Source organism: Papio anubis, chromosome 4 (genome assembly GCF_008728515.1).
Source record: "Papio anubis isolate 15944 chromosome 4, Panubis1.0, whole genome shotgun sequence".
NCBI lineage: Eukaryota > Metazoa > Chordata > Mammalia > Primates > Cercopithecidae > Papio > Papio anubis.
This window is the reverse complement of record NC_044979.1, coordinates 170369477-170382219: the sequence shown is the minus strand read 5'-3', so window position 1 is coordinate 170382219 and position 12743 is coordinate 170369477. Positions and strand designations below refer to the sequence as shown.

Genomic DNA, 12743 nt, shown 5'->3' with positions numbered 1-12743 from the left:
AGGTTTCGAACCTAAGTAGGTTGCCTTGAGAGTCCACACTGAATGAATCACCGCTGTGTTTCTACCTTCATGGGATTTTATATGGAATTCTTCTCTCTCACGGCTTCCAAGCCTACATCAAAACAAACCTCATCTCCCCTGTTGTTTGTTCTCACCTTCTTATTCAGTATGAGTGTCTCTGCTTCTTTCTAAAGAACGGTCCTCGTGGAACCCAAGCCCTGGCTGGAACTGATGCTGCTGTGGTGGTCAGGATTCAGTGAGCAGGAGGTGGTGTTTACCCCTTTCCTTGGCTTCCTCCCATGCAGGCCACCTGTGACCCCGTGGCGGCCCCCTCTGGAACCAAGAGCTGCCAACTTCCAGCAGCACACACAGGGTCAGTGCTGAGGCCGTCTGTGCACTGATGAAAGCCTCTGCCGGCCTCACCGGACCAAGGCCACTGAGTACTTCCGGGAGCCTTGGATCCTCCAGGCTACCAACAGGAACACTGGCCCTCTCGGCAGCAGCCCCATCCTTCCACCCCTGCACTTGGTCCCAAAAAGCCCATTTTGGGGCTGTTGCTATTTAGCCAACCTGCCCTCCCTTGCTCTCCTGTGACTTCTCACTATTCCGGCTGCAGCTTGCTGGGAGAAACACTTAAGCGTCTTTTGTGCTCCACACCCATGTACTTAAAATACCAGGCCTATAGGTCATTCCAATGAGGGAATCTGGCTCATAACACGTGTGCCCCGAGGCACAGATCCCACTTCTGCAGACGCTGGCCAAAAAGGACTGTGTCCCAGCAGCCAAGGGGTGGGGCCACGGAGAGGGCAGGGCCACGTGGAGGGCAGAGCGTGCGGGTCCTGTCAGGTGTGCCCGTTGCTGACTGCAGCCCAGTGTCAAGGCTCTGCCGGGTCTCACTGGAAGAATACAAAAGACGCGTAAGGCAGTTTTCGTGCTGTGGAAAAATGTCACCTACACCTGTGAAGAAGTCATCGCCGTGTCTGAAAGATAATAAGCAAATGTCCTTGTACCCAAAGCTGTAAACAAGAGCCCGTTGTGAGGGAGACTGCCAGAATGTCTCCTCCTTGGTGAACCACGTGACTGGCCAAAACACCCCACCCACTAGTGTGTGGTCGGTGGAAACGTCTCGTGACCGCACTTAAAATGAAGGCCATGATTGGGAGGCCAAGGTGGGCGGATCACAAGGTCAGGGGTTCGAGACCAGCCTGGCCAACATAGTGAAATCCCATCTCTACTAAAAATACACAAAATTTGCCGGGTGTGGTGGCATGCACGTGTAATCCCAGCTACTCAGGAGGCTAAGGCAGGAGAATCACTTGAACCCGGGAGGTGGAGGTTGCAGTGAGCCGAGATCACGCCACTGCGCTCCAGCCTGGGCGACACTGAGAGACTCCATCTCCAAAAAAAAAAAAAGATGGACATGAAATAATAGGAATTCAGATAATGACCAATGATTTCACAAATACTCACTTTGATTACGTTTTACTGCTGATTACATGGGTTACTCTGTGGTTTACCAGATGGGGTGTCATGTGAGCTCAACTGCCAGAGGCCCAAATGCAGCTCAGCAAGAAAATGCTTTTGAACTATAACCCAGGTTGAGTACCATTGGTACATTAGAATCACAGAGACAGCTTTTACTTTTTGGGGCAGTGGTAGGCATGGATAAAGTATCTCCAGTCCAGATTCCTTATACTGGTGCTACTGGGTTTGCAGGGGGAGATTTATGACCTCGGGGACAATAACTGGAAGAACAGTGAGTAGAAAGCTCAGGGATATGAGTTCTACTGTATATCGAAGCTGTGTGACTTTGGGAAAATTACTTAACCTCTCTGAGCCTTAGCTTTGCTACCTATTCATCAAGGACAATAAAATCCATCTTGTTTATTTCATGAGATTGGTGTGAAAACCAAATGAAATAGTATATGGGAAAGTGTTTACAAAGTTGTAAGTTCTACAAGACTTAAAAATGCCAATATTATTAATGCAACTGTTCTTTGTTGCCATTTGGGTAGTCGTGGATAGGGTGGTGGTAAGAGAGCCACTATTGGAGCAAGACTGTTCTAGAGGGTAAAACACACGGGTGCCTGTAGAGCAGTTGTCACTGGTAGAGCCATGATGGGAGCTCTTACTACATTTGCTATCTGTACTGAGTTAAATAGTGTTCTCTAAAAAATGTATGTCCACCTAGAACCTCAAACTGTGGCTTAGGGTCTTTACAGATGTAATCAAGATAAAGTTATACTGGACTTGGGTGGACCATAAGTCCAGTGACTGATGTCCTTATAAGAAGAGGGAGGGGACACACAGTGGGAAGACCATCATGTGAAGACGGAGGCAGAGGCTGGAGTGCTGCAGCTGCAAGTCAGGAAATGCCGGGAAAAGCTGGCCACCATCCGAAGCTAGAAAGAGGCAAGGAAGGATCCTCCCTAGAGCCCCTCAGGGGGAGTGTGGCCCTGCTGCCACCTTGATTTTGGACTTCTGACTTCCAGAATTGTGAAAGTCTTAATTTCTATTGTTTTAAGCCACCCAGTTTGTGATAATTTATTACAGCAACCCCAGGAAACAAATACAGTATTTTCATGAAGTCACTGAGATACTAGAGTTGTAGAATCACTACAGACGAATCACAGAAGAATCACGTGTGGACCTGCCCACCTACACGTGGCTATGGGCATCCCAGGCCAGCTGCATTCTTGGAAGATGAAATCAGAGAGTTAAAATTGACATTGCATATGCATACCATGAACCCCCTCATTTTGCTGATGAGGAAACTGAGATCTGGAAAGGTAAAATTGTTTGTATTATATCCCCAAACTTGTAACTCTCTTGTCGAAAGAACCACCTCAGTCTCTCTCTGTCTCTCTCTCATACACACACGTACCCCTAGACCTACTCAGGACTGGGACAATGGCATTACCTATTGTTGTGTCTTCAAGGGACTTTTTACAAAAATTTTAAATACCCCCTTTCCCCTAAAACCCCTTCTCACTTGCACCCTTTCCCACCTTTCTGTGAGGGCTACATGGGTATATAGAAAAGGATCACCGCCTTCTGGGAGACTAGGTCTACACAGCCACAAACCGCATTCAGTGTGACACCCTAAATAATCAAAGGTGAAGGATAATTTATGAGGCAGCTCAAACAGCCATAAAGCAAAATGTAGTCATCAAGGAAGGCTGCCTGGAAAACAAGTGACTGCCCGTTGCCAAATGCTGAAGGCAGGAAGGCTCGGGTGAAGGGTGCAGCAGGGAGCCCTGGATTGGCGAAGTGGCTGGAGGAAGGAACACCTCAGCGTCTCAGTGCCGTGGCTCATGAATGGAACGCGGGGGAACTCCTCAGAGGATGCACATCGGGAGTCAGGTGTGGGGAGGAAAGGGGGTGAGTGAGAAATGACTCGGGGCAGGGTCTTATTAGTGAGAAGATCCTTAAAGCGGGTTCTGGAATTCACTCTTGATGATACAGGTGATAACCTTCCCGGGTTCTTGACAGAGAGGGAACAGGCTGACCACGAGGCTTGTAGGACCACCAGCTGTGGATCACGTGGACATGGCTGCCCCCCGGCTGTGGCTGTCATTGCACCTGGATCTGTTCTTGGAAAGCCAGAGACTGCCCAGTGAGATGGCCCGTTGCCCTCAGGACCTACCTCCCTCTGCGGCAGCATTCCTCCACGTCACATCATATGCCCTGCTTGCTGGGCCTGGCCAAGGCCTCTTCTGCCCACTTCTCTCCTTCAGCTAGATGCCATGGTAGAAAAGCATCCAGAGTGTCACCTGGTAACATCTGACTGATGTCCTAAAACTAGCAAATCCCCAAAGCCCAACAAGACTCATCTCTAGGTTCTGGGGACAGGCCAGCTGATGGGAAAGATGGATTTGGAGGCAGAGCCTCTTGGCACCCCTGATGCTCTGCTCCATGGAGATCCCTCCCCAGAAGCATCCTCACCTCGTTTACTGGACAGGTCAGCCGAGACATCAGTTATAAAGGCACACCGGGCGGAGCAGGCTTCATCATCTAATTGTTACTTGCTATTGCTCTTTTTATCATAGACTTTAATCAGATAGAATCCACTTCTTTGGGGAGTGTTTGATGGAGGTTTCTCATGATTAGGAATCGTGGCTTGCTGTGGCCAAATATTGGATTTTCGTTGAGCATTTTTCTGTGGCCTTCCTTTGTGTTAAGACATGAGTGACAGTTGAAAATATTTTCCTTTCATCTATCTTTGATTTCACTTTATGCTACGTGATTAAGAGGAGAAACTGTGTTGATTAAAGAACTACTGTATTGATGTAGGAAGATTGAACATCAGACTTAACCAAATGTTAGGGTCCTATTATAGACCCGTGAGAAACAGAGAAGAGAAATAAGTAAAGCAGACAACTTACACACACACACACACGCACACACACACCCTGTTGAATACCATGTGCCAGATACTGTTTTAACAGTGTTACTCACAGTAAAGAATTTAATCTCCCCCAATACTCTCTAAGGTAGGAAAATTTGCATGTAACCATCTTCCAGGTAAAGATACTGAGGAACATAGAGGTATCTAGTGACTTGCCAAAGGTCAGCTAGCCAGATTTATCCTCTGAACCACTTTACTAACAAGAAATGATTTTCGATTAGTAAATCCATGCAATGAAGATTTTCTCACCTTTTATAAATGTATGTTAAACGCATAATGGAAATTATGTGCATTTTTTATTACTAGTACTTGCTGAATCTCAGTCTATCAGTTACATATACTTAAGTCCATTTATGAGTCATCAATTTTGTTCTGGCTGATCCCATGAGTACCTGTAATAACATCTGGCATTTTCAAATAATATTTAAAATCAGCCAGACTTTGTCTTTTAAAAATATAGAGAGAATGATTCTAATTTAGCCTGTCTTCAAACTTAGAAATTCTATCTTTCCTGATCTTCAAAGGTACAAAGTTAGAAGGGAAAGATGGATATGGTTTCTTCTACTCTTCTTTGCCCTGAGTGATAAATAATTGGGGAAGATGGCAGCAGGGAAGTTGGGAACCAGGAGTGGAGCGCTGCCAATCTGACTCTATGGTTTCCTGAAATCTTGACTTAACAGAAAATAAATTCTAATCTTTCTTGATCTTGTATTGTTTATTGATGGTTACGTTAAAGCCATATAACCATGTGAAGTGTTACACCTAGGCAACTATCAGAGGCGTATATTCCAGAATTGAAGCAAAGCCAAAATTCTGGGAGTGTTGTTAAAACTGGTAACTTGTGCTGAAGGGCTGGACAGCATAAATTAATGATTGGTTATTCAACAGATTCGTTCGGGCCACCAACCTCATTCTGTTTTGTTCTCTGTTGTGTCCCCACAGGGAAAAGCTTCACTCTGACCATCACTGTCTTCACAAACCCACCGCAAGTCGCCACCTACCACAGAGCCATCAAAATCACAGTGGATGGGCCCCGAGAACCTCGAAGTAAGTGCATCCACTTGGGGCTGGTACACCCTCCAAACTGGTATACTCAGGGACCATGTCACAGAATCCTTGATTCAACCTTTCCCCCAGGGGGATGTCAGGCCCCTGTAAAGCCAAAAAGTTGCATTGTCAATACTCTCGCTACTCAAAGCTTGTTTCTGTGCACTGAGCTCTTTTTGAAGCATCCTTTTAGAGGGCAAAAGGAAATTAGGCTGACTCAACCGCATGTTAGAACCATTCAGGGCAGCATGAAACTAAGGACTGCTTCCTCAATATACAGTAAAGTTCAACAGGATCAAAAACAAATAGTAAATGGAAGATTGGCCAGGCACAGAGGCAGCCCAAAGAGGTCTGAGGGTCAGAGTGGACCACAAGGGAGTAATTACCATCGATGCTGGCCTTTTATTAATTCATGAGGGCCAGCGATGAAAACTATGAAAATGACCCTTTTCTTTCTATGGCACAGATCAAAATCTTATTACAGGCATGTTTAAGATAGAGAGTGGGAGGGTAGAAGAATGTCTGGAGAAAACCAGTAAATATAGAAAGATAGTACCAAAAAATAGCTCCTGTGAGGAAAGCTTTTAAAAAAAGGAATGAGGTTGTTTAGTCTGCAGAAAAGATGTCTTCACAGTGACTTAATGACTATCTTTGAGTAAACACCAGCGTAACACTCTTTTCCAGAACCACACCCTTCCCCAGGATCTGAGGCTGGGTTACAGTTCCAGGTCTGTGGAACTGCCCAGCACCCCCGCCCAGCATCCAGATGGCTCCAAACCGTATCAGGTCCCTGGTGGAAAATCAGTACACTCTCTTCTTGGAGTGAGGGATATTGAAAAACAGGGCTTCCTACTGTCCCAGAAAGCCAAGATGCGGGGAGGTCAGGTCGTAAAATGAAGTGGTTAAGAATTTGGGCTTTATGGGCAAGCCAGTGGAGTTCTTAAGCCTTCAGTGAGCTACAGAGCCTTGCTGAACCTCACTTCCCTCTTCTGTAAAATGGGGATAATGATGAGAGCTTCTTTATAAGATCAAGCCACATGATGCTATGTGCTTGATGCAGAGAATGAAGGCAGGAAATGTTAGCAATCCCCAGTAGGACATCCCTGCTTTCATCCCTGGCTACTGCTCCAGTACCATCTAGATGACCTTCTCTGCACGGTAGTTTCTAGGTGGGGTTTTAAGGTAGATCTCTGCAGGCTATCCTGTGATCACTGCAGCTTTTGTGGCAGTCTTTCCCGTGGTCCTGGCCACAACCTCATGGCATCTGGATCACCTTCTGGAACCATTCCCCATGTTGTGTCAACTTCCCCAAAGTCCTTGAGTGGATGGAGCTCTGCAGATAACCACCATGCCCACCAGGGACAGCCCACCAGGATTTGGTGTTCCTCGTCTGCTTTTTCCCCTCCTTCCATTCTCTGTGCTCGGTGACTCCCTCCAAATCTGAATGCATTTGTCCCCAGAAGGCCCTCTCAGCTTTTTCTGATCAAGGTTTTCTGGCCACGCCTAGACTTGGGAGACTGTGGGACTTGATAACAGACCCTGATTCTTCTTTATGGGTGAAAAGCAGACCATAGACACAGATAGGACCACACAGGTCTAAGGAATGACTGTGAGCTCTTCCCAGGTTTCCAGAGTAGGAATGTCAACCTGGACATTCCTACGTTAATGTAACCCTGCATTAAACAGAACGTAAACACCAAAGCAAGTTTGTTCTCCACAGAGGACCAAAGAGGAAACAGGCTTGCATTATGGCAAGGTGCCTGGCTGGGAGGGAAGCCGTTGTTAGGTGTAAGGAAATCAACTTTGAGGGTAACTAAACTTAGAGAAAGGCTCCTTCGGGAGGCTGTGGAATCACTATTGAATCTACAGCCGTCTCTTGGACAGTTCAAATGCCGACCAGCCTGAAGAAGCTGAAGCCAGGTGACCCTGGGTATACCCTCTACTTCTGTTATTTCCTCATACATAAAGAAGGTTGGGTTTTGCCTCACTGCCAGCATTTCCTGTAACATTCAAAGAAATAACAAAGTTATTGAGCTTAGCTTCAGAAAACAAATGGTGGCTACTCTGACTTTTAAGAATTGGCAGTCAGAGGGGAGAAAAGACGTCTATGTGATTGTAACGGTCTGGCTGTATATACAGTTTACTCTGCCCCTGCTGTTTTATAACTTAAGAAAACAGTTGTTATATGGAGACGTACCCTCTGAGCAGACAGAAGGGATCTGCGCCAAAGAAGCATCCATTTTTACACAGTCTTCCCTGCCAAATGGAACTTGGGGTCTGGGGAAAAACTAAATGCATGGAATAAGTATAAGTATGATATATAGAGGTGCAGTAACCCCAGGTAGAAAGTCTCACATTTCACAAGGGACTTCTAGAAAAAAGCCAAGTGCATGCAGACTCCCAGGGTGACTTGGGTAATGCTGACTTTTCTCTTTGCCCTATGAAGCAAGAGGGGCCATCACTGCTAATTTTAGTATGCTGGTTTCTTATTGTTTGAACGTCTTCATTCAGGGTGGGAAGTTCTCTATAGTAAGCTTTGCACACAGCTGCTTTCCAGTGTAACAAAAAAAGAGGACACTGCGTGTAAATCAGGATGCCCAGATGTTGCCAGATCTCCGGATGAATAAGACCTCCTGAGTCCCCTCCATGATTACCGTGCAATGAATTCTGGGTAATCCTGGCAAAATGGCCCTGGCCTTGCCAAGGCCAAATTCAATCATTTTGGAAAATTCTCTAGTTTCATGAAATCAAAGACCATGAAATCAAAGACAATGAGAGCTAGGAGGGGCCTGAGAGAGACTTGAGGATCATCACTCCATAGGTACGGGAAATCAGCCCCAGAAAAATGAAACAGTTTGCCTAGCTTTAAAAGAAATAGTTGATGATGAAGCATTAACAGCATGAGGAGTTCCTGATGTCTACTTCTGTGCTGTCCTTCATTTATCTACCTGTCCATTCATCTGTTCATCTCTCCATCCATACCATACTGTCTGTACAGCATCTATTTCTTATGATAGATGGAACTCTTTGACATGGCCTCAGTATCCTCACATTTAAAATGAGGAGTTGGCTTATATGATTGACTGGCATATTTGGCTCAGCTCTAAGACTGTCTATTATAGAAGGGTAAATGGTAGTGCCTTATTGCAGGCATGGAGCCTTTGACTTGAGGTATGTGTGCAAGCTTAACTAAATAAAGCAGTTATTTGGCATTTGGATGGACAAACTGCCATTCAACCTGCCGTTCTGCTGATTAAGTTAAGGACTGAGAATGAGAAGCTGTGCCACAGCCCGTCTGTTTGTCATGCCGATGGGTAAACTTGATGCATCCCTCTCCTCTTCCATGGTTTTCAGTGGTGAAGCTGTAGCAAAAAGTATATGCCAAAGAGAATTTAAAGTATTTTTCATTTCAGATGGTTTCTTGCTCTTTTACAGTAATGAACCTACCCCTTAGAAAATCAAAACTTGTTTTCTCATATTCCGTAGGATTTTAAGAAATATCTTAGGGTAGCATAGAAATTATTAATTGTCGAAAAATTAACTTTATCATGGAGCAAGAGTACCGTCAGAAGGTATCCTCTGCCTGGAATGGGTTCTTACCAGCACCAAGGCGGGCTCTGTTTTCGGTTAGCACATAGAGCACTTAGTAGCTTGTTGATATAGTAAGAGTGTCTCCTCCTTCAGCACAAAAGATAGAGTGAAAGGATTTTTCAAGAAAAGGATATTTGAGAGTTTTTTGTTTAGTTTGTTTTTTAGACAGAGTCTCACTCTGTTGCCCAGGCTGGAGTGCAGTGGCACAATCTCGGCTCACTGCAACCTCTGTCCCCTTCCCAGGTTCAAGCGCTTGTCCCACCTCAGCCCCTGGAGGAGCTGGGACTACAGGTGCCTACGACCACTCCCAGCTAATTTTTGTATTTTTAGTAGAGACAGGGTTTCACCATGTTGGCCAGCCTGGTCTCGAACTCCTGACCTCAAATGATCTGCCCACCTTGGCCTCCCAAAGTGCTGGGATTACAGGCATGAGCTACTATGAATGGCTGAGAGTTGTTTTTTAATGTAAGTTTTATATTTCTAGGATCTAATGAAAAACTCCAGCTCTCAGTTCACACATCTGTAATTTAGGTGACTCCTTGCTAATTTTGAGATCCCAAAGCATCTTCTCTACAGAGATTTCACTAAATAATTTGAATGCAGGAATTGGTTCAATGCCATGGAGGAAGATATTTTGCCAAGGAGAGGTTGAGGAGAGTGAGCAGTGGGGACCCTAACGGACCCATCTTGGGTGGGCTGGTCCTGGTGGTATGGATTGGGCAGCCTTTACCTGTCTGGTCAGGTATTTGTTACATCTGGAACACTGAGAAACCGAATTAAAAATCAAAAAGGTTAATTAACATATTGGCCTTTTCTGAGATAACTTCGGTCTGTCCCCAGGTTAAAGGAGTCTTTCACGTGGCTGTGTTCTGCTTGAGCTCTTGATGTTTTGTTGTTGTTGTTGTTGTTGTTTGGTTAAATGTAGTTATTTCTATTTTAAAACTGAAAGAGCTGGCTGTAATTCTGGAAAGGTAGAACCCAGCAGATGCCGAGAAGTACGAGCCTGGAGGGAAGGACAGGCCTCTGCAGTGCCCCCCTCCTCACAGGTGAGGATGACCATGTCTAGAGCTCATGGGATTCCTTTTGAGGGGAGGCGGCCTTGCCTCTGCTCTCTGGACAGCCCATCCTTGAGGACCAGGCCGTTGATGTAGAGTCTGTGATGTGCTCTGTTTAAGGGTGGGGCTTCTAGCATCCACATATCAGGTGACATCTGGGATGCTGGCTTAGAGGGCAGCTAGGGAGTAAGGTAAAATATGCAGCTTTCTTTTTTTTTTTTTTTGAGACGGAATGTCACTCTGTCACCCAGGCTGGAGTGCAGTGGTGCAATCTTGGCTACTGCAGCCACTGTTTTCTGGGTTCTAGCGAGTCTCCTGCCTCAGCCTCCTGAGTAGTTGGGATTATAGGCATCCACCACCATGCCCGGCTAATTTTTAATTTTTTTTCATAGAGATGGCAAGGTGGAGCCATTACTTACAAAACTTACAAACTGTAGAGTACTTCCTGAGGCACCAGCTTCTTTTCTGACTGATTGTTTTTCCCCCCAACAGGGAGTTATAGTTAAAACAGGTTGTTCGAAGGGCCTAATCTTCACTCAGCTACTTTTTAAAGTACTTGGTTGAGATCGTGTCATATGAATATAATTTTCTTCTATGACTTTGATTGTATATAGCAAACCTATTATATATGTGAATATGAGAAATAGGACCTTTTTATATGGAGAATGTGCTTCAAGTGAAGACGAGAAATGCATGAACAGTACCTGTAGGCCAGGCGCCATAGCTCCCGCCTGTAATCCCAGCACTTTGGGAGGCCAAGGCGGGGAGATCACTTGAGGTCAGGAGTTGGAGACCAGCCTGACCAACACAGGGAAGCCCCATCTCTACCAAAAAAACACAACAATTGGCCTGGTGTGGTAGTGCATGCCTGTGGTCCCAAGCTTCTCAGGAGGCTGAGGCAGGAGAATTGGTTGAACCCAGGAGGCAGAGGTTGCAGTGAGCCGAGATGGTGCCACTGCACTCCAGTTTGCAGTGAGACCTTGTCTCAAAAAAAAAAAAAATGAAGGAGGGAGGGAGGGAGGGAAGGAGGGAAGGAAGGAAGGAAGGAAGGAGAGAAGGAGGGAAGGAACCAACCTGTAAACTGATGGTGATAATGGACCTAAAAATAATTGCTGTTAGGATTGAGTAACACCTACTTCACAATGTTATTTTCTCTTAATCATAAAAATACTTGATAATAGCAACAGCTAACATTAAATAGTGTTATTTGCCCAACAGTGTTCACAGTGCTTCACACATTAATTTATATAATCTTCAAAAGAACAGGCAGGGAAATTGAAGACAAAATACATTGTATACCTTGCCTAAGGTCACACAGCTAGTAAGCCAGCATGTAAACTAAGGCGTCCAGACGTTGGCATGCCCCGACGCCAGCATCTGTTTTTAAGAACTGCACTGGCCGCTTTTTGAGCTTCATGGTAATGTAATTCCTGTATCTTTTATTAGGAGAGTTTATCAATAAAGTTCTGGGTCACATATGGTTTTCTTCAAGAAAGCAGAGCCCTGTTGCTTTGGCATTCATCATTTTTTTGTACTGACAGGAGGGAATCAGTGTTTTCCCCGGCAGGGCTGCAGGAAATTCCCTCCCCTCCCACTCCTCCTCGGAGTTCATAATACACAGCCACGGCCACGCTGGTCACAGGTGCTAGCAGTTGGTTCTGCTTCTGTCACCAGGGTCCACTTGGGGACCTGGCATGAAGGGGGACCTGACCCCAGGGTGCTGTATAACATAGACCTCTTCTTCCGGTGTTGGCCTTCAGGGAAGATGGGTAAAGTGGTGGAGTGACCTGCAGAGCAGTGGTCCAAGTCTGGGTCCCCCTTTAACAAAGGGTTTCCTAGAGGGCCCGTGTGCACAGCACGTAGCTGCTGGGGGGATGAAAAGATGTGTCACTCTTTGCTCTTGAATGGTTATGAAAATGTCAGATGGTTTTATGGATCTGTGATCGCAGGATTGTAATTACCAATCCACAGTCGCATTGCTCACTGGGAACTGCTTCGAGTGTATTTAACAGGTAGTGAATGATGAGCTACTTCATTCGTCTTCCCTTGAATTCATCAGATTCGGACTTGGACTTTAGTTCTTTCTAGATGCAATCCTGATCCACACAGGAATTAGAAAGTAATTCTTCCTCCCCTCCCACCTAAAGATGGAGCAAGACAGAGGCTCAAAGAGGAGGAACATGCTGTCCTTACTCACATCCCCTCCTCCCCATTTTGAAAGGCATTTCAGGCCAAGCTGAAAGTTCTGGGGGAACTTCGCCCGGTACTTTAATTCCTTCTGTGCTAAGCTCCTCAACTACCTGAGGACTTGGCAAACGCAGTTTTTAAAGCATTAATAATAATTGTGCCTACATGTTTCCGGTGAATTTTAGAATGTGTTTCTGTTGATTATTTTTAGTAGTATCAAACCAGACAAAGAAGAAGAATTTTATATGCATACGGATTTCCTTGACCCTAGAGTGGAAGCTAAGGTCTGAAAGGGCCCCTCGGGTGAATGGGAACCTAAGAGGACCGTGCAGGGAATGGGCTTCTGTCCCAGAAGCGGCAGTGACCCACCTGATGCAGCTCTGAGTAAGCTGGTGTGGCCTGTGTATTCCTGGTAACTCTTCCTATCTTACACAGAAGCCACTGAGGTTTTGTGT

At 45.7% G+C, this 12743-nt stretch overlaps 1 protein-coding gene across 3 annotated transcripts in view; it reads left to right on the top strand.

The window, feature by feature from the left end:
- RUNX1 (RUNX family transcription factor 1) overlaps positions 1–12743 on the top strand; it is a 262592-nt gene that overhangs the window by 184910 nt on the left and 64939 nt on the right. For all 3 annotated transcript variants that reach the window (XM_017956466.3, XM_009202288.4, XM_003895520.5), the window contains one exon: positions 5351–5455. In XM_017956466.3, coding sequence (XP_017811955.1) covers positions 5351–5455 — 105 coding nt within the window. The remainder of the gene's footprint in view (positions 1–5350; positions 5456–12743) is intronic.